This window comes from Elgaria multicarinata, chromosome 8 (genome assembly GCF_023053635.1).
Source record: "Elgaria multicarinata webbii isolate HBS135686 ecotype San Diego chromosome 8, rElgMul1.1.pri, whole genome shotgun sequence".
NCBI classification, from domain to species: domain Eukaryota; kingdom Metazoa; phylum Chordata; class Lepidosauria; order Squamata; family Anguidae; genus Elgaria; species Elgaria multicarinata.
The window spans coordinates 32,477,145-32,500,084 of NC_086178.1; the positions used below are offsets into that span (position 1 = coordinate 32,477,145).

Genomic DNA, 22,940 nt, shown 5'->3' on the forward strand with positions numbered 1-22,940 from the left:
TACCACCTTCACTAAAAACAAGGAGCTGTGAAGGATTTTTTAAAAAAGCTATATTAGTTGAGAGCTGTTGTTTTTAACTGCACATTGTTTTCTAAAAAAGTTTGCAGCCTTTTTTTCAGAGCTCCCAAGATAGACTTTAAACTAAACAAGTCCTCCAGTTAAAGATACACATGTGTGATTTCACATCTTGACCTGCTTCCTTGTGTTGTGTTCTGTTTTCTAGCGTTTCATTTGTTCACAGTTGCTGAGAGACCTGTTGGTTTAAGATTACACAGAATGAAAGGATCAAGCAGAAGCAACCCCTGCTTTCTAGGATGCCTCTTTGGTTTCTGCTTGGCTGCTTTTCCTGGCAGCAGTGCCTGTCCTAAGCTCTGTGCCTGCTATGTACCTACCGAAGTACATTGCACATTCCGGTATCTCACCACCATTCCAACGCACATTCCCCCAAATGTGGAGCGCATCAACTTAGGGTATGTTTACACAGTATTGCTCAAATCGTGATGTGTAGTAATGAGATCTGGCTGACTTGTCTACTACAATTATTGGGATAAAACCTTATAGGGATACTGGCTGATTCATGTTGGTTTGAAATAGATCACCTAAAGGCAATAGAATCAGCATATCAATTTTCACCAAAATAAACTCTTGATTCACTTTAATTGTTTCCCCTCCCTGGCTGGGACATCAACTAAGTATAAATTTGCCTGTGGTAACAGGATGCATCATGCATCCAAACTCTCAAGATGCTTCCAGATGGAGGGGATTCCTGGTGCTAGCAGTCAAAATGTGCTGTGTAGCTATTCCATCTTTTCCCCCTTAATATATCTTTTTCTTCTGGTGAGAAAAAGATGGAAGAAATGGTGGGAAAACACAGAAGGGTTCCAGTATCTGGGCTTCTTGTAAAATTCTTTGAATGAAGCTGTGTGATTGCCTCATCTGTGTGCCAATTATCAGCTGTGTGACATTTCTTCTCTCTCTCTCTCCCCTTTTTGCATACAGCTGATTACAGTCACACTGGCAATCTTAGAGCTGGTGTAATGCAGTAAGTCTGCACTTCCCCTTCAGCCTCTCCTCCTCTGGCATAGCTGTTCAAAGACAATAGGGAAACATCTGCTTGCACTTTTAAACTATGTCCAATCCAGGGAAACTATGGTTGGTTTTAAATATGGTTTATTAATAAGCAAGGATTATAAGCCATGGTTTGATCCTGGCTTCATTGAACAAACCATGGTTTAAGTGGGGGTATGTAAAGTTGTGCCTGTGGGCACCAGTGCATCTCTGGACGCTTTCCTTGGTACTCCCTGAGGTGCTCTACCCTTCCCCTATTTTATTTCTTTTTTAAAAAAAAAAAAATCTTTCTCAGATTGTTTACTGGGATTGCTTCAAAGCAAAGTTAGGTCCTCTATTCACTGTAATCTATTTCCCATGAATGTCTCTTGGCTAAATGTGGGGCTGAGAAACGTTCTTAGGAAATGAAAATGGTGATCTGCTGCAGATTGATGCTGTCCTCTGCAGCATGCCCAGCCAATAACAACAACAACAACAACAACAGGTTTCTCCTTTAACTTCTGACTGGTAAGCTGTAACGGCAGGGTGGTGGTGGTAAAGAGAGCAACAGGGGGCTAGGGAAAGCCAGTGGGTCTAGGGAGGGCAGTGACAAGCCAGCTGAGGGATCAGGGAGCCAGCAGGGAGGGAGGAGGGAATGCAGCAGGAAGCCAGTGGTGGCTGGGGAAGCTAGTTGTGAGCTACCTGGGGGTTGGGGAAGGTTGTGTGTTTGTATGTCTGAATGGATGGGGGCTGGATGTGAGTAAAAGAGATAAAGGGTTTAGTGGGGATTTTGGAGGGATCCTGAAAAAGAGTGGTTTTTCAATGAGCAGCAAAAGGGAGGGATATGTGTGCATACATTCATGCATGCATGCTAGATACATGGGGTGCTTGCATGTGAAGAGGGATGAGGACGTGTGTGTGTGTGTGTGTATGTGTGAGAGAGCGGGGGGATGGGGGATAATGATCCAGAGAGGGAGAGAGAAAATAGAGTTGACTTACAGAGGAAGTGTGAGAAAAAAGTGTTTCCCTTCTGTAAAATATGTTTCTATTGACACTGAAAACTGGGTTGAAATGAGTTTAGTGTGTTGGAGCTCAGACACCACTTCTGCCTTGTACTCAGTTTTTTGGGTAGGTTATTCACTCTTTATGACTACCCATGCTTACCAGAGCAGCCATGTCATGGTCGTGCCCTGACAGTTTTTCAAATTGCCAGATGGCCACCATGGGCCCCAAAATGGTGCCTACCCCTGCTTTAAACAGCCTGCATCCAGGATTCAGCAGTGCCTTCTCCCGTATATACCTCACCATAAGGTCATTGGGAGAGGCTTGGCTTTGCATTTACTGTGACTAAATTAGAAGGGAGCTTAATTTAAGCTAACCAGAATTTCTCCCTTCACCTAACTTGGACATAATGAAAAAAGTGTTTATTTTAATACTAGAGGTAGATGCTTCTGATGTTGCAGCTGCACTAAAAGAGCAGATAGGCGCTGATATACGTCAGGCACTGTTTGACATATTCCACCACATGACCAGTTGCCATAAACAAATGCAATCTGGGGTGTTGCAGTGACAAGGGAAGGCCTTCATCAAAAACACAAGCATCTTATCCTAACATTAAATAAGAAAAGATCAGCCCTAACAATACTGGGTCGCAGCATGCAGATGGAATCATTTGGTTTTGGTTTTTGATCTTGAACTGATAATTTTTATAAAAGTTATAAAAGATAAATTTTATTTTAACTTTGCAAAGAGCTTTACAATATGTGCACCATTTTATGTTTCACTATTCCTGGTCATTCATCACTCCCATTACACAGATGAGGAACAGAGGTCAAAAGATAATTACTTGCTCAAGGATATCAAGTAAGTCTAATAAGGATTTGAATGCAAAAAGACTATTTATGGGAACATGCAGGTCAGGGTTCACCATACATGTATGGGAGCATCCAAAGTCTCAGTGAAACCTGGCTTTCTAGGACACATGTTTGCTCACCCACATTGTCTTTGGATGTCATGCAAAGTTGTAGTACATAGCAGAGGATTCCATTCACCCTGCTCTTTAAAGACCCTTATTGTGAGTACTAGAGTGTTAAGAAGTTACGCAAAAGCCCTGCCTAATTCCTATGTGATCATTGCGGATGACAGGAGTGGGCAACTTTTGGCCCTCCAGAAGTTTTGGTCTGTAATTCCCATGATCCTTCACCATTGACTATGTTGGTGCTGATGGGAATTGTAGGCAAAAAATTCTGGAGGGCAAAAAGTTGAATTAGAAAGCTGAAGGTTGTTTTATCAATGATTTGATGATATTGTATTATTTATAGTCCAGTTTCATGAGTGTTCTGTAACTAGTATTGCATTGTGTTTTTAAGAGCAACAGTTGGGAAGTTGAATAAATAAATTATATAAATCATTCATATTCCTGGATGCATGATAGCAAAAGCAAGATAATTTTCATCTGCCACTGCTCGAGTCAAGTTTTCTTGAATCTGACATGGCAAGCTTTAAGTTTTAACTAAACTCTGCTTATGCATTTGCAAAAGAGAGACTCTGTTTTTGTTTGTTTGTTTTACTTTTGGACTATAGCTGACTGACTAAACCCAGATCTGGAATGAAATGTTTGTTACAGTTACAACAGTTTGGTTAAACTGAATGAAACAGATTTTTCTGGCCTGAAGAAGCTGGAGTTATTGATGTTGCACAGTAATCAGATACGTACTATTCAAGACAGGACATTCTCTGATTTACATGACTTACAGGTAAGGATGAGCTGGAAATGATCTGCCATTGATTTAGTTTAGAACTTTGAAATTTTCTCCCCTATACCTTTCTTTAGGTGAAAAGTATGCCTTCAAGTGGTGTAATATGTTAGGTTTGTTGCAGACTATTCACCTTGTATTTTCAAAGTTGTTCTCATTACTGAACAAATTGCCCTCTTGCATTAGCTGCAATCCTAAACACACTTGCTAGGGACTAAGCTGCATTGAATACAGTGGCACTTATTTCAGTGGCCTTAGCTGAAATACCAGTAACCTACCTGTTAACCCACAACGGAGGAGGGAAGATCTTGCAATGTGTTTATCGCAAGATTCCTCCTCCGTTTATACGCAACGCGCGACGACCTCAGAAGGAGAAGCGTCGCGCTCGCCATTTTTTGAACTTAAAGGGGCAGCAGTGCACGAACACTCATGCGCTAAAGATAAATAATTTTAAAAAGTTAAATTGCTTACCCAGCTCCTCCCACCCTTCCCCCGATGGGCGCCGCTCCCAGCTCCTCGCGAGGAATCGCGCAGAGCCGAGTCAACCCATGGCGTCTGGCCACATGTTCCGCGGTCTCAGGCTCAGCCCGAGACCGTGGAAAAACCAGGCCTAAAGGGAAGGGCGAGATGCCTGTGTGTCATGTGGACGCACAGGGACAATCCTGGGGATCACCCAGGGATAAAGCCCCATCTAGCTATGGCCTGAGTGATTAAATATGTACTAGGGGTGTGCTGTTAATCTAACATTTGAAGATAACTGATTATAATTTTCAGATTATGTGTAGCTTTTAGTTCAGTTTGTGTGTGTCTCTCTCTCTCTTTCTTTCTATCAACAGGTCTTAAAGATGAGCTATAACAAAGTCAAAGTTGTTCAAGCAGACACGTTCCATGGTCTCTCAGGCTTGGTACGGTTGCATATGGATCATAATCAAATTGAATTTGTAAACCCAAAAGCTTTCTATGGTCTTACTTCACTGAAGCTGGTCCACTTGGAAGGAAATTTACTGAAACAACTTCACCCAGATACTTTTGTTACTTTGCGCTATCTCCGAATCTTCAAAACATCCTCCATAAAGCATATCTATTTGTCTGACAACGTCCTTACTTCTTTGCCTCAAGATATTTTCACGTATATGTCTGACCTAGAGAGCCTCTACCTTCATGGAAACCCCTGGACTTGTGATTGCACTCTGAGATGGTTTGCCGAGTGGGCAAAAGAGCAAGCAGGTACCAAACATGCTCCTTTTTGCTTATTTAAATGTTTCACATAAATAAACTCAATGTTTATTTATGTGAAACATTTTTACACTGCTGTTCAGCTGACAATGCTCCCAAAATGGCTTACGTAAGATCAACAAAAACAATAACAAATCATTATCACAATAAAAACTGCATGTGGTCTTTAAGCAGCCAATTTAAAGGAGGTGGTGGTGATGATGAAATGTTTACTTTGCTGGTAGCTACTTCTGCTGCTTCTTACAGGGCAGTTGATTCTAATAATACTGTACCAGCAGGGGTTTTTTCCACGCAGTACATGCAAGAATATACCTCAAACAGCTGGTAGTCTCCTTTAAGATGCTTTGTTTCCACCAAAAAAATTCCTATGAGATCTATAAATAGTGCACTAACTGATAAGACTTTCGGTGGAATATTATATACTTTTTCAGGATGAAAAATCTGAGACCATTGTGAAGATTTAGTCCACAATTCAAAAAAGTTTCCCCATCACTGTCTTACTTGAGAAATCATATGAAGGCAGTTGATCAATTCCATAGGCCTAATGAAACAGAAAGTATACTGTACATACTTTGCTTTTAAAAGATGCTTGACTGTGTAATACTAGACATCTTAGCAGAGGCATTCCCTTTTATGTGAAAAAGAGGAATGCCTTGTAAGATGGTGCTAAAAGTGCACCTTTTATAAGTACTTGTATTTTTTAAAAAAATTCTCTCCAATTAGATGGACATTTTAAAAACAATTTAGGAAGCAATAGGGTTGTTTGGTTTCCTGGGTCCGAGTTGTAGACAGGGCTGCGAGCTGGGAGCCAGGAAACCATACTCCACATCCATTCGCTGTCGTAGCTGTCATGGAAAGAACTGTACTGGCTACTTCTTTGCACTCACAAAATGGAGCACAGAGATGGTGAAAGACAGGTGTTCCTGGGGGCGGGGAGGGGAAGAGATTGGGGATGTGGGGCTATGAGGTATCCCCAGCTGTCCCCAGCCTCTTTGCCTCCCTGAAGCCTCCGCTAGCTAAGATGCAGAGCAGGAAGTGCAAGGCTTACCCAGGCTGCAATCCTATAGGATTAGAGCACAATCCTACATGTGTTTACTCAGAAATATGTCCTATCGAGTTCAATGGGATTTTCTTCTTGGTAAGTGGGTAGAGGATTGCAGTCTAAAAGTTGCAACCTTACTGATCACAAACATTGAACATTTTTGTGGCTGAAAATACTGTGCTAGGGCACGTTAAATACTGCAGACGTAGTCACATTTTTCATTTATGAAAACAGCAAGAGTTTATGGAATGTATTGCTTTCACAATTAATTGTAAACAGAAATGTGTTTTTTTCTGAAATACTTCATACAAAGATTGGTTGACAGATGCTTTTGTGGAAAAATGATACAGAAGTGAAAGATCCCACCAAAAGGATCTGGAGACTTTACAACCTTACATAGAACTCCCAGAGGACAATTGCCTTGTTCCTCTCTGACTATTCCCCTCCCCCCATAACATTAAAGAAAAATGCATCTTCCTCTGTTTTCACCCCTACTCCCCATTTCATTGGTATGTGTCAACAAGCTTATGGTAATAAATTGCGTATGATGGAGCTGCCAAAAGCTGAAAATGAATTGAAGAAATCAATCTCAGACCAAATTGTTTCTGTCAAAATTTCTCCCAAACATGTATTTACCATGTTTTAACATATAATAGGGATAGAAAGGCCATTGTTCTGATCCTTTGGCATGAGATTTTATGACAAACAAGTAGGACAATAGCAGCGAATTGTTTCAATAGATTTCTAATTATACTACCAAGCAGAAAAATACAATGCTTCTTCCTTTTTCTTTTTAAAAAAGATAGCTAGAATAGCTAGGGCCCCAGAGCTTCTTCCAATGTTGTTTTCTCTCTCTCTCTCTCTCTCTCTCTCTGTTGGTGCTTTGCAACGATTCCCATGGATGGGTGCATATCATAAACACAAAACTTTTCAAAGATCCAAGATACTAGGTTCATGCTATCTGCAAAATATTAGTCTTGTTGCATAGTCCATCTTTGTTTTTTTCATTGCCATTTACCATTTCTGGATTCGTTTACTGGAATCAAGGGGAACCTTTAAGTCCTAAGTCAGGGAAGAGGAAATATATTTGCCATTTTCAACTATGACCACTGCCATTTAGCATTTGTGCATTATTTTTCTGGGATGATGTGAACCCTATGGTGGAACCAGTCTTTTGTTGCTGAAAGAGGGCAATGAATCAATATTTTTATTTACTAGTTTTAGTTATTAAAACACTTTTAGACCACACTTCATAAAAATAAAAAAGCAGTGTGTTGCAGAAAGATAAGCAAAATGGTCACATAATGAAGTGTTAAAAAAATATAGAAGTACAATCAATTTAAAAGGCATTTGCTTCATTAACATTTACTTTTTTGAATGGTGCATTCATATGTCTGTTTAATCAATGTAAAGAAATCTAGGGACAAGAATATGGGTATGAGCAAGATGGAGGACCAGTTGTTCAGGTTTCCACATAAAATACGAGTGATAGGCAAAAAGACTTGAACCATCACACGTCAGTATTTTCTGAACTTTGTATCCAGGAACCTCTTGCTCTTGTGGTTATTCCCAAACTTAAGGGTGTCATCAGATGAGTGTTTTATCATATACTCGCTACTGCCCACTCACAGTTTTGACGATGACGTCTGCCTACGTGTGTCTCACACCCCTTCTGGCCTTTTTTCCATGACAAAATAGTCCTGGTAAATCTGACTTATTTTTTTAAAGCAAGACTTGCCGCCATTTCCTGCTGTGGAGAAGCAACGCAATAAAAATGCCCACTGAATGGACCACGTGGTCGTTGCTGCTTCCTCTTTCTTTCCCTGTGTAATGAGATCATCGCTATTGTGGGATAGCAGCAGGAGGCCATAGCAATGGTAGAGAAACACGATCCCCCCCTGTCTGATGACACTCTAAGCCAGTTGTCCTGGTCCAAGTATGTTTTGTAATAACAATGGCGAGTAGACAAAAGACTGTACTGGCTCCTAAAGAGATTTAAATGATTACTGATTGAGAACTTCCTTAATAAACACCGGAAATACTTTGCAGCTTTGCCAAAATCGGTCAAATAAAAACTATTCTATCCTTTTCTCTCTAGATGTTGTAAAGTGCAAAAAAGACAGAGGACCTCTTGGCATTCTACAGTGTCCATCGTGTGCCAGTCCCAGGAATTCTAAAGACAAACCATTAGCTGAGATGCCACTCTCAGATTTCAACTGTGTTAAACCAACTATAGATACAAACTTGAAATTGAAGAACATCACTTTGCCAGATGATGGTGATTTTATTTCAGTTTCTCCCAGAGATTTTGTGGCTCCCATAGGATCCATGGTATTAAACATGACAGACCAAGCAGGGAATCGAGCAAACTTGGCTTGCAATGTGCAAACGCCTGCAAAAATGTCTCCAGTCACACTTAAAAAAATCAACAACACCACAGTCCTTGAAATATCATTGTCAACATTTCTTGTATGTAGCATTGACTATGAGCACATCCAGCCCCTGTGGAGCATACTGGCCCTTTACAGCGACTCTCTATTAAAACTTAAAAGAAATCACTTACTGACAGGAGTTCCTTATATTAGTTATAAGTATAAGCAAACAGATTCTGAAAATGAAGAGCTTTTCACTGACATAGAAGCTGAATTGAGAGCTGAGCCTTCTTGGCTGATGCAAGGCCAAGTAGCATTCCAGTTGGACAGGACAGCAACCACACTCAACACTCTGCACATCCGATATTTAATGGATGCTCAAATCACCCTCCCAGGTGCTGCCCCAAAATCAGCAAGACAAAACTGGGCCATGATTGTACGAGAAAACAGCACAAGGACGGAATGCTCTGTTTTAGTAGGCGGGTCTGTGGAATTGAACTGCCAGGCACTTGGAGATCCTACCCCAGTAATTGAGTGGGTATTAGCTGATGGGAGCAAGGTTAGAGCTCCGTATGTTAGTGAAGATGGGAGAATGATGATAGCAAAATCTGGAAAGCTCACGTTACGTACAGCAGATAATTTTGACACCGGAGTTTATCACTGCGTAGGAACTAATTACAATGATGCTGATGTTCTGACTTTTAGAATTACTGTGATAGATCCTTACATGGAACACAACCATTTAAATGGTCCTCTGCTGTCAGTATTTTTTGGTGAGACAGTCTACCTTCCATGCCAGTCTACAGGTTCCCCAGAAGCATCTGTTGACTGGATCTTACCTGAGCAAATGGTTCTTCATCACTCTTCAAAAAACAAGTTTATTTTTCACAACAGCACATTAAAAATTCAACAAATAACAGACCGGGATAGTGGTTATTTCAAATGTGTGACAGCCAATCAATATGGTGTGGATTTTTTGGTTTACCAAGTACTAGTTAAAAGGAATTCACACAGATTGCAGAAACTAGATATTCAAGTAGAAGATGAGGCAGCAGAAGGGTCTGGCAATGAAGAGCTGAAAGATATCACCAAACTTCAAAATCTTTCATCTACCATGCAAACCCAAGTAACCAGTCAAACATCGACTGAAGCTTCATCTATAAGTCATTCCACATTAAACAAAATCAAAAATAATTACAAAGAAATTCATCGGCACAAGAAGGAGAAAATGAACAAACGATTTAGAGGACATAAAAGACCATTTAGTCCCTCCAACAGGAGAATTGATCCACTGCGCTGGGCAGCATTTTTGGAAAAAACGAAAAGTACCACATTGCTAAGGAAACAACAAAATGCCACGATGAAACCAACAGTAAAAGTACTTCTCTCTTCAAAGATTTCCGGAAATGAGGAGGAGGCATCTGGAGATGACATATTTCCAGAGGAAGAATTTATGCTATTAGCAACTAAAAGACCTGCAGTATACTCTCTGAGGGAAGCTTCAGGAAATGTAGTAACAGCAGAACTTGGAAGCATATCAAGTAATTACAGCTCTCTGGAAACATCTGTCGTAGTTACAGAAACAGTAACTCCAGTTGGTAGCCCAATGGTTGTACACTCTGAGAGACCTAAGAACCAGAATTTATATATGGAACTTAAATCTGAAACTGAAAGAACAACTCTTGAAGCATATCAAACATTACCTACACCACCAATCAATATGGAGTCATCAACAACACCATCATATAAGCTACCAAGTACAACAGAAACTTTAAATACTTCCCAGAGATTGATACTACCTGGAGGAAATAATGTACATTTGAAAATTACACCAACAATAACACAAGCAACAAATATTACTAAGAGCTCTGTAACTTTCCACAAAAGTACTGGAAAAACTGATCTGTTTGCACAGGCAACTGAGAAAACAATAGGGAAATCCAATAGTCAAGTATCTGTAGTCAGTGTACCTGATGATGTATTTAGACACATTTACAGTACACAAAAAATAACAATGCCTCAACTACCTGCAGACTCAACTATGATCACTCATCAACAGCTAAAGGTAGCTAATGATGCTACAACTCACACCCCACTCTCCAGACGGTATGGCAGACGACGCAAGATTTCTGGTAGAAGACGAATCATTAGACCTGATCGTATTCCAAACATTGCAGATCATAGATTTGCTTTTGTTAGATCAGGGTTTACTCAGAAAAGTTCAACTCTGCTTCCCCCTGTAGAAGTGAGCATACCTTCCTTAACTCCTCCCAACAAATCTCTTGAACAGATTACTTCCGAAGCACCTATTTCCACTTTGTTCAAAACTCATCATCCAGAAGTGACAACTGTAAGTCAAACATTGGCATTCTCAAGCAACAAACTGGATACAGCTGAAGAATATACAACTTCTACAGTAATCCCATTCTATCCTGAAAATCCCCAAGTTGTGTCACACAAAAAAGTAAAATCTGGTACACCATTACAAGCAGTTACTGACACAAACCCATCATTTAGCATAAAACTTCCGATAGCAACAATCCATAGCCCTAGAGTAAGCATGGAAACCACATCAGCCAAAGCTAGTGTACTGTCTTTGGCTATTAATTCTACCCTTCCTGCTCTTGGGACTAATCCTTCTAGTGTTTCAACAGGGGAAATTCCTTGGCATAATTTCTTTGGAAGCAACCATGTTCAAAAGGAGCTACTGGAAAAGCAACCCAGATTACAAACAAGTGAAGAAGCCTCAACCATGGTATCTGTTACACCTCTTCAAACTACAACACCAATGTACAGAATTTCACCAGTATATAAAGCTGCTGTTTTGAAGAGTGAGGACCAAACTAATGATCTCACAAATCGAATTAAACCCATCAGTAATGACGTGGTGGTAAAGCATGACCCCACACCAACACTCAGTATTACAGAATTGCCATCTTCATCCTATGTCTCCAATCTTGCAACTGTTTTGAGAAAAGAAACTGATGCCACTAGCATCATACCACTTGTTACTCCAACTGCAATTGCTCGTGTTGAAAAGGAAGTTTCCAAACTCAAAGTGTTTGGACCAGGCAGAAGGAGGGGTCAAAGGAGGAGAAGGCCTCTGAAAAAGTTAACGGCTTCGCGCAAAAACTTTATTGTCAGTAAAGGAGCAGTTATCCTGACCAAAGAAATCATGGCTTCTACTTTGGAAACAACTAAAAAAATAACTGAGTCAGCTGGCCCCATACCAACTGAATTGTTTTCAAAATTCACCAGTGTGGATGATTTTACAGCTACACTACAGCAACCAGTGCTTAGCACAACAGAGATAATTAGAGATAATAAATCCACAACTACTGCTCAGCTATTAGCAAGGAATATCGCCACTGAAAATGCTCGGCTACCAATGGAAAACTTGTCTTCTGAAACACCTGCTACTATGATCCCACTCACTGTATCATTCTTGGGCACAATAAGCCCAACCACAGTGTTATCACGCACATCCTTGGTAACACTGGCACCGGTGTCTACCAAACCAACACAGACTGCTACAGTGTCAGAAAATGAATCATATAATAGTGTGGGATGGGAAACTGCTCAAAAAAAGCAAACAACAAAAGCAACACTTCCGGTTGAAATTGTTCTAAGTAGCCAAACTCCCACTAATGCAAGATACCCCACCACACAAGAGCCTAGCCCATTAGTATCTCAAACCATGTTCATGTCACGTGCAACTATCACACAAACCACTGCATCTCCCAGGATGGGGGAAATCTCTTGGAGTGAGCCATTTTCTAAAACTACAGAAAGAGGCAAAAACCATACTGCCAATGCATTAACTACATTGAAATCTCCACAGAGCTCCACTCAATATACTCCTTTGTGGAGGAAGAACAAGAATTATATCAAAAGTTGGTCTGAGAAGACAGCAGACCAGGAATCTACTACTACCAATTTGATAGCCTTAAATTTGTTCCACCAAACCAGAGGGACAAAACCCAGGATAATTGGAGGAAAATTTGCAGCATTTACTGTCTTAGCTAATTCAGATGCTTTCATCCCTTGTGAAGCCAGTGGTAACCCCCTGCCCACAATACACTGGACCAAGGTATCATCAGGTAAGCTTCCCAAGTTTTTATGGAACATTTTCTATTTTATTATATATGAGATATAAGCTAGAATTCATTGTGTATAGCAGGGGTCCCCAACCCTTTTGGGTCAGTGGACACATCTCAAATTTTGAGATGATGTTGTGGATGTGGTCACAAAATGGTTGCCAATTGTGGGCTTGCCCATTCATAAAATGGCTGGCATGAACTGTTGAGACTAAAAGAAAGTAACTTGCCCAAGAACATAATACAAAGCAGCGTTCCAAAACACAAAAGCATTCTTTTGAACCCAAATAAAGATGGCATTAGAGGGCAGCATTCTGCTTTGCAGCATGCCAGCATTCTGGTTAAAAATAATTAATTAAAATATCTGAAGAAATGAGGTAATAATCAGGAGGGACAGGGAACCTGCCGGGTGTCAAGAGAAGTATCTGTGGGCACCATGTTAGGGATCCCAGGTGTATATAGTGGTATTAACATCTGGCGTATGTTTACATCCCTAAGATTGGGTTGTGAAGGTGCAATGATAGCTAGTGTGCTGTAGTGGATAGAGTGATGGGCTAGAACTGGGGAGATTCAGATCCCAATGGAATGCCTCTCCTGACATGAACCTACCCGTACACTACAATAAATATTTAAGGTCCTCCTCCAGTGCCCACTCCAAGGGAAGCTCAGAGAATGGCAACAAGGGAGAAGGCCTTTTCAGTAGTGACCCTCCAATTATGGAATGATCTCCCCGATGAGCCTCGCCTGGCGCCAACATTATTATCTTTTCAGCGTCAGTTCAAGACTTTTCTCCCAGGCATTTAACAGCACATGTTGAGTTTTTAATTGACCCAGAATAGATAGATATTGTATGCTTTTTGTGACTTTAAATTTTGTATATTTGTTTTTAATGTTCCGTGTTTTAATCTTTGTAACTTTACCGCATTTATATACCGCCCTATAGCGTCGGCTATGGGGCGGTATATAGATGATGATGATGATGATGATGATAATAATAATAATAATAATAATAATAATAATAATAATAATAATAATGAAGCTCACTGGGCAAGATATTCTCTTTCAGCCTAACCTCCTTTACAGGATTATTATGAGAATAAAATGGGGCGAGGAGAGAACTACTGTGTATGCAGTTCTGAGCTCCTTGTAGAAAAGATGCGAAATAATTGTTGCAGTTATAATAGTATAAACAATAACAATAATAAAACAATTACAACAACTCCTTTCCTAGTTACATGTGTTTCAATCCTGTTCAGTCCTGTAAAGGACTACCATGATGCAGGATTGCAGCTCTTATGTCATACTTACTATAGAATTAACAGCTTAATCCTTAAAGAACAAAGTTAACTACTATCGGAAGTTGAAAAAGAGCAATTTAATAGCATAGTACACAACCACAACTATCTTACTGTGTCCACCACCTGGAACAACGGGTGGTAGCTAAATGTCAAGCCCTCAAGTTTTTGTCATGGAAACAGAGGGTGGAAATAAGAAACTGCTGAGAAACTCAAAAGTGTTATCCCCAGTTCAGGATGTTACTACTGTAGCTGTTTCATTCTGTGAGATAAACTGTGGTCACGTCCCTTCTTTTTCCTAGTTGAATCCATATACACATGGATAAAAGCTGGAAAAGGGAAGTGTAATGCATTAATATAGCAGGGGTGTAGTAAAGAAACCTAGGCAGACAGACATTACATGCTCCTCTCTGCAAACTATTATTGTACCAAGCAAAGCAAAAGGCGAGATTTTAATAAAGTGATCTGGCTAATTTTATTTTCATCTTGTTTAACCAGGGGTTGATGCACCAAAACACAAACGTGGTAACAGACTCGAGGTTCTTCCCAATGGTACTCTCTCTATCCAGAATGTCAACATCCAGGATCGTGGGCAGTACTTGTGTGTGGCTGCCAATCAGCATGGCTCCGACAAGCTTCTTATCACATTGTCTGTGGTGACTTATCCACCTAGAATTCTGGGGCGAAGGTCCAAGATCATTACTGTTCACTCTGGCAAGGCAGTAACCATGAAGTGTAAAGCTGAAGGCCGTCCCATTCCTACCATATCCTGGGTCCTCGCAAACAAAACGTACATGTCAGAATCTTCTAGGTGGAATGAGGCAGTTTCTGTACTAACGGATGGCACATTGATCATAAAGAAAGTCACTGTTTATGACAGAGGAATTTACACATGTACAGCAAATAATGCAGCTGGTTCAGATACAGTGACAATAAGATTGCAAGTCATTGCTGCACCACCCATTATACTGGAAGAGAAGAAGCAACATGTGGTGGTGAACATGGGGGAAAGCTTGAAGCTTCCTTGCACAGCCAAAGGAAACCCACATCCAAATGTTCACTGGGTCCTCTTTGACGGAACTGTGGTGAAGCCTTTGCAATATATAAATGGCAAGCTATTTCTGTTCCCCAATGGAACACTTTATATCAGGAACATTGCTCCTTCTGACGGTGGGAATTATGAATGTATAGCTACCAGCTCCACTGGGTCAGAAAGGAGAGTAGTAATCCTCCAGGTAAACCATAGAGATATAATTCCCAGAATTGCAATTTCATCTCAAAGATTGACTCAACTGAATTTTGGGGACAAATTGCTTCTGAATTGCTCAGCTGTAGGAGAGCCAACACCTAAAATAATCTGGAGATTACCTTCCAAAGCTGTCGTTGACCAATGGCACAGGTAGGTCTCTTGGAAGTTGCATTTCTTACTTTAGCATCTGTATTGTAATACATGAAAGGATTTTGTGAGGTGGGGATAAAATTTCTGGGACTGAGTAGCAATTCTGCCTTTGTGTCATAGCAAGCAGACAAGTTTCTGGCTGCCCTTGGCTAACCTGCACATTTCTGGCTGCTATTTGCTGAGTTGCTTAAATGCTGGAGAAGGACAGGCAGAGGTCTATGTGGTGGGAGATGTAAAATAACTGACTTGGGAAAGCAGCAGGAAGTAGAGGGTTTTCTGACCAGAGGATGTGGACCAGTAGAAAGAGAAGGAGGATGCTAAGAGGAGTCAGAGGAGCATAAAAACAGGAAGAGGAAATAGTAGAGAGGAAAGGTAAGGTGTACAGTAAGAAGCTACATTGGGGAGGAACCACACAAGCCAACTGAAAATTATTAGCCAAACATTTAGCTGCATGACTTTGGTTTAATTTAATGTTGTTGTAAAATTTGCAGTTTTAGAGCAGACTAGCCTATCTGGTCCAATATCTGTTTCCAGAATGGTCAACCAGATGCCTACAAAAAGCACACAAGCAGGACTTGAGTACAATGGATAGGAGAGGGTGAAGAGAGAAAGAAACACTGAGCCAAAATTGCCAGGCAATTCTTTTGTTAGGAAAAATACAGGCAAATGGCCCATGAAGGCCAGGACATGGATTATCCACCTTCAAACAAGAGGAGGGGGCAAGTTAGCCATGAGTGCGGAAACAACTGAAACAGTACTTAGGACAAACTGCAAGAAACATGGAGAGTGGCAAAGTGAAAGCAAGTGTTTTAGGCAGTTACTTCTCTCTGGAGATCTGATGCAGGGCAATGGATTTGGCTATCTAATGGAGTGTCTAAGATGGAACCTCACCTATGATCAACCTGCATATTTGTATATTATTCCAAATATTACAAAATACCAGAAACTTCCAGTGGCAAAATACAGGAAACCCCAGGCAGCATAGGGAGGAGGGGAATTACCCCCATGCTGCTGTTGCAGCCAGCCCTGAAACCTCTCCACCATTCTTTTCCCATTAAAAGCTCATTCCTGCTGGAGGTTGGGTGGTTGCAGCTCCACAGCATCTGTATAATAGTAAATTGATTTCATTATAACATTTTGGCAGATTTTATTCTAACTCATGGTGGTATATTATTCATACTAGTGTAGTGGTGGCCAGCTCAATGGGTACTAACCATCAATTGGGTTGTTTAAGTGAAGCCAGCAGTTTACATATTAGAGCTTTGACAGTAAGAAATCTTGTAATCTCTAGACTGTTCTAACTAAGCCTAGAAAATCGGGGAAGATTCCAAACCCTTAGATCCAGGACCATATGGATAACTTGTCTGCCAGCTCTTTGCAAGGCCTTTAAAAAGAATAAGACAAAACACTATGCTTTCAGCTTTCCTGTTCTGTACTGCCTTGCAGTAGGTAATTTCATAGGACCAAATTGGCTTCCAGGTTCCTCTTACCATTGGCAAAGAAAAGTTTCCATCAAGCCCTCCATAGAATGTATTTCCCACATCATGCTAGATGTGTGGAATCTTGCTAATTTTACATGCTGGACTTGATATAACAACATGCTTGTACTGAACAAGTGAGGACAGTAGGGAAACAATAGCCATTTTGATGTAACTAGCAAACATTTTCAGGGGGCTTTGCACTTTTCTGCGCTATTGTTTTAATTAACACTAACCTGACCTTGTTGGGCATGAGGAAACTGGACTGAATGGGCAGGTTATCCAACCAAATATAGGCAAAAAAGATATTTGTGAACCGCCCAGACAGCTCTGGCTATTGGGCGGTATAGAAATGTAATAAATAAATAAATAAATATTAAGTCGGGGGGCCGGTTCATATGATCAAAACAAGCCACTGTAGCTTCAACAATAACCATACAACAGCCCATGGGGTATTTGAGGGTTATTTAACCCTCCAACAAGCCATACCACCCAGTTTCAGATGACATAACAAGACATCGCTGGGTGGTGATTATGCAAATTACACCTGTCATGTCCCGTAGCATTCATTAAGAGTTTGTAAATGATATACATAATGACAGGAGGTGGAGAGACAACATCTTTCTGGCTTAAATGGAAGTTCTTGAGATGCAAAAGTTTTGTCACATATGAAACAAGGTTGGAACTTTGTTCTGATATTTATTTGTTTATTTATTTATAAATTTTTATACTGCCCAATAGCTAAGGCTTTCTGGGAAACAATTAAAATAATAAAATACAACATAAGACAAAATCTAAAACTTTAAATGTTTAAAAGTACCACATAAATCCAGTAGTAATCATCTTATTGTTTAGCTATGAGCCGTAACCAAACCAGAAGAGACATTCAGAGATGATCAACAAATTCAACAGCCAATACAAATAAGAAAACACGCAAGATAACATAATTTTCATGTTCAAGTTCAAACAACAGAAAACATAAAAATTCACTAGATATAATAAAATTCTTCCTGAGTCTAAATTCAGACAAATAATTTACACATAGATTCTTATAAAGAGGACACTGCGTAATATAATGGACAATTATGTTCAGTAAGAGTTTTTCAAAACATACAAGAATGCTGTTCCCATACTAATTTCTTATTCCAAACTGGACTTGGCTGCCTCCTCTGCCACTCCTGTAACTTAAATACAGTGTAATAAATTACTGCAACACTTCCTTTGCCATGGTGTGGTCCTATGTTGCTCTGGTTAATATCTACATGGTGAAACTGCACAAGATGGGCATGTGATATGGCTTCTTTCCATGCAAAAGTCACCTGAAGCCAGGGAGAAAGATGAAGGTGTCAAAAATGACCATGTCAAAGAAACTCCACTGATCCCATGGTTTCTCCATCTGGATTTTACCAGAAAAGTGCAAAATCCCACCATGGGGAAGAGGCTTCTATGCCACTATGGTAATGTACAACACCAGGCCTTAGACATTATACCTGTTACATGATTGTTCCAAATGACCTTCCAAAGCACTTCTGCTCAATGCACTTATATCTGCTGCTTTATAAGTCTTAGGTTACCATCTGAGAATCAGCACAGTCAGGGTCTTGGCATTCCCTGGCACAGGAGAATAGTAACTAATTCTTTTCTCCCATCCTGTTCTAGAATGGGGAATCGAATCCATGTACATCCCAATGGAACCTTGGCTGTTGAGGCAGTCACAGAAAAGGATGCAGGTGACTATATATGTGTGGCAAGGAACAAAATGGGGGATGACCTGATCCTTATGAAAGTCAGTGTGACAATGAAGCCTGCAAAAATTGATCAAAAGCAGTATTTTAAGAAACTGGTGCCTTATGGGAAAGACTTCAAAGTGGATTGCAAAGCTTCTGGGTCACCAGAACCAGAGATATCTTGGAGTTTGCCAGATGGCACAATGATCAACAACATGATGCAAGCAGATGACAGTGGACACAGGTCACGGAGGTACACTCTGTTTGACAATGGGACTCTGTATTTCAACAAGGTTGGGATAGCTGAAGAGGGGGATTACACATGTTACGCTCAAAACACACTTGGTAAAGATGAGATGAAAGTACACATAACAATAATAGCAGCTGCACCTCGTATCAAGCAGAATTCTAAGACTTATGCAAAGGTAAAAGCAGGAGACACTGCACTCTTTGACTGTGATGCCATAGGGGAACCGAAGCCAAAAATATTTTGGTTATTGCCCTCTAATGACATGATTTCAGCTTCCACTCATAGATATTTTCTTCATGTTAATGGGACGTTGTCTGTCGCTAAAGTGAGACTCTTAGATGCAGGTGAATATATATGTGTTGCACGCAACTCTGGTGGAGATGATACAAAACTATATAAACTAGAAGTGGTCTCTAAACCTCCTCTGATCAATGGCTTGTATACAAACAAGACTGTCATTAAAACAACAGCCATAAAGCACTCAAAGAAGCAAATTGATTGTAGAGCTGAAGGAACACCCATACCCCAAATTATGTGGATTATGCCTGACAATATTTTCCTAACTGCCCCTTACTATGGGAGCAGAATAACAGTACACAAAAATGGAACTCTTGAAATTCGCAATGTAAGACCTTCAGATACAGCAGAATTTATCTGTGTGGCACGAAATGATGGTGGAGAAAGCATATTAGTGGTCCAACTGGAGGTATTAGAGATGCTAAGGCGCCCAATGTTCAGAAATCCATTTAATGAGAAAATAATTGCAAAGCCTGGAAAAACCACTTTGCTGAATTGCTCTGTAGATGGAAACCCACCTCCTCAGATAATCTGGATGTTACCAAATGGCACACGGCTTTCCAGTGGTTTCAAAACAGTCCAGTACTTCTTGGGAAGCAGTGGCACTCTTGTTATCTATAGTCCTTCTAAAGCAGATGCAGGCAAGTACCGATGTGCAGCTAAAAATAAAGTTGGCTATATTGAAAAGTTAGTCATATTGGAAGTTGGCCAGAAACCGACAATTTTTATCCATCCAAAAGGAGCAATAAAAAGCATTATTGGGGAATCATTGTCCCTTCACTGTCTTGCTGGTGGAAGCCCCAAACCAAACATTGTATGGACAGTTCCCAGTGGCTATGTCCTAGACCACCCTCAGATTAATGGGAAATACACATTACTGGAAAATGGTACCTTAGTTGTCCAAGAAACAACGATTCATGACAGAGGAAGTTATGCATGCAAAGCTCAGAACTATGCTGGTGACTCAACAATAGTTGTTTTTGTAATGATTGTGGCACATCCACCAAGGATTACAAACAAACCGCCCAGGAATATTCGCACTATGGCAGGAGTAGCAGTTCAGCTTCACTGCATGGCATTGGGAATACCAAATCCAGAAATTACATGGGAGCTGCCTGACCACTCATTACTTTCCACAGGCAGCAAAGGCCGACCATCTGGAAGTGAACTTCTTCATCCACAAGGAACATTAGTCATTCAGAATCCAAAATCGTCAGATTCTGGCACATATAAGTGCATGGCTAAGAACCAGCTTGGCAGTGATTCCACAGTAACGAATGTTCAAGTAATCTGAAATGAGCAGTACAGTTTGAACAGCTGATAACAAAGTCTAATCTGGACCAAGTTTGGCTTTCAAAGATGTTTAATAAAAACCAGTCAAAAGGCATGTCAGTTTCATTACAATTCCTATTCTCAGTGTACAGTAGACATGCAAAGAGCCAGATAGATTTTGGAGAAATCTGCATTATGTCCAAATATTGATCTTATAGTGATATTTTAAAATGACTTAAAAAATCTGAAGGCACTTAATTTCCCAAGAAAAGCAACAGTGAATACCAACATGAATACTTTAATCAAACAATGTTTGCAATGTAACTGGAAATATTTAGCAAGAGGGGGCTTTTAAAAATTCTAGTCTGTTATTTTCCATTTGATAGTAGTATAAGCAAAGCATACATTGTAAAGATATACGAAGATATGTACAAAAGAAATGTGATTGTTTTGTTATCTTACTGACATTTATGGCAATTTTGTAATTCTCTTGCAGATATTTTAAAACAAAGGGTGTTCACCTGTTTGTAATACTAAAATTTTCTTCTTTCATGCAGGAGTCCTTTTTTGTGGGGCAATGAAAGAACCAATAGAAAATAGTTTAATGGTACTGCTATTGTTTTAAAGAAACAATGTGGATTATTTTTCTAAAATAAAGAGCCACCAAACATGCATATGAAGAAATGTAGATGTAAATAATGATCTGATTGCCAAATATTCAACTGCTAAATATTTTATATTAAAAAGTATAGTTTAACATGTCATTCTTTTAAAAAGTACACAACATATTACCAGTGGCTGGGGAGCAAACCATGGGTTTCCTTGTGAGCATCTAGAATAGGGATGTCAGAAAAATCTGCAATGGAATCAAATGTTCAGATTTCTATGAATCTGACACATCTATTCCTTAGCAGATCAGCTTTTCCTGAGTTGCATGGATTCTGCAGACTTGCAGACCAGTTTTTTAGGGGGGTTTACATTCCAGAATTTTACGCAAATTTAGTCATAGAAAAATGTGTAAAATAAAAACAACACTGGCCAAAACTGTGCATTTCCCCCATTGGCTAAAGCATGAAAATGTGCATGTCAGGGCGGATTTGTAAATTGGGGGAGGGGATTTGAGCTTTTTAGCAAGTACAAATTTGCCCAAATGCAAATTGGGGAAATTGGGGGGGGGGGGAACTGATTCCACCAATGAGCAAATGAGGAAACAAAAGACACCTGACAATGTGTGAAATGCAGACGGAATGGATTTTATAAAATCCGTACATCCCTAATCTAGAATCACCTAGCTGGGTAGTATTGGAAACAGAATGACTAGATCAAGGATAGAGAATGTATGGCCATCCAGATGATGTTGGACTGTTACTCCTATCATCACTATCCATTGGCCTGATGGAAATTGTAGCCCAATAACATCTGGAGGCCACATAACCCCAACCCTGGACTAGATGAACCTTTGGTCCAATCCAAGGAGCTCTCCCAGTACCTTACAACAAAAATTTGTATATGCTTGTCAATTATATTCCCAGGTCAGATGCAATGAACATACATGCCACATACAGTAGAGCTTGGAATCTGTGATGAGATAAGCTTTGAATGCTTAAGAAAGTGTTTTGAGAGAGTGGTAGAACTTTGTTTTCTGGACAATAACACTCTCTGCTCCATCAGAAACTGCTGCCCATACATGGTTCTTATTCTATCTTTTTTCCACACTTTGTAAGCAGCATATTTTGAGGAGGAGATCATACTTCTATGTCCAACTTCTCCCACATCTGGTGTATATATGATAACACATACAACTCCTGTTCTTCCAACGTCAAGTCCACATCTGTTGTTCCAAGGGTGATGCTTCTATGCTAATTGCTCAAGAACTGAGGTTGGATATGTTGTTTGTTTTCCTTGGATAGGTGAAAAGGAAGAATCTATGAGCACAAGATGGCAAATATCTACTCAAGATGCCATCCGCTAAGAGAATTTATATTTCAAGGCTTCCTTAAGAAATTTATATTTTGCTTCAAACCTGAAAATTATTTATTCTTACAAGTGTAATTCTCAGACTCACATTCCCCTGTCTCCCTTACCTCTTCTCTGTTTTGGCACATGAGAGATGATTAAAAGATTATGCTTCTGAATAAATCAGTTTCCTGTTACATCCAAACTAACGGAAACTTGAGGTTTATACTAGATGTGGTTAGTTAAAAGACATTAGGATCAAACAGTGGAAGACCTGACTTCCTGCCCTGGATATTGTTAGCTACTTAACTCCTGGATTTATCCTGGAAGAGACTGCTTTTTGCCCCAGTGCTAAAGCTATGACAGCTAGGACCACAACTGATCTCAGTGAAAGAGCGTAGCAACTCCTATCAAGTCTTTCCTGCAAGGATTCCAAGTGTTATCAAGTCAGCTGTCTGTGGGAAGAACCATGCAGCGGGAGTAGCCATTCCTCAAGACATGCTCTATTCGTAGATATAGGCTGGGGAGAGACAAATGCTTCCAGAGAGGTATTACTCTTTACTCCATCATTGAGGCCAAGACAGCCAGAACCTGAGTAGATAACAGGCACAAGTTGACAGGAGTCTCTTTCTTCTAGGGTGAAAGATCTACATATGGAACCCCATACCTGCTAAAATGAACATTAAAATGTATTTGTAAACTGTCTTGAATACCTA

At 40.1% G+C, this 22,940-nt stretch overlaps 1 protein-coding gene across 1 annotated transcript; it reads left to right on the top strand.

Moving 5' to 3' along the window:
• Window positions 1-276: 276 nt before the first annotated feature.
• IGSF10 (immunoglobulin superfamily member 10) lies at window positions 277-21,193 on the top strand. Its single transcript, XM_063132068.1, has 6 exons — window positions 277-470; window positions 3,674-3,803; window positions 4,640-5,030; window positions 8,180-12,553; window positions 14,344-15,244; window positions 18,382-21,193. Exons 1-6 carry the CDS (start codon window positions 277-279, stop codon window positions 20,288-20,290), a joined length of 7,899 nt encoding a protein of 2,632 aa, XP_062988138.1. The 3' UTR covers window positions 20,291-21,193.
• Window positions 21,194-22,940: the final 1,747 nt, after the last annotated feature.

Bases quoted from the DNA above. Each gene is read 5' to 3' on its own strand.
- IGSF10 (XM_063132068.1), top strand. From the start codon at position 277: ATGAAAGGATCAAGCAGAAGCAACCCCTGCTTTCTAGGATGCCTCTTT. The intron at 12,554-14,343 runs GTAAGCTTCCCA...TTGTTTAACCAG, and splicing joins CTGGACCAAGGTATCATCAG to GGGTTGATGCACCAAAACAC. The intron at 15,245-18,381 runs GTAGGTCTCTTG...ATCCTGTTCTAG, and splicing joins GTCGTTGACCAATGGCACAG to AATGGGGAATCGAATCCATG.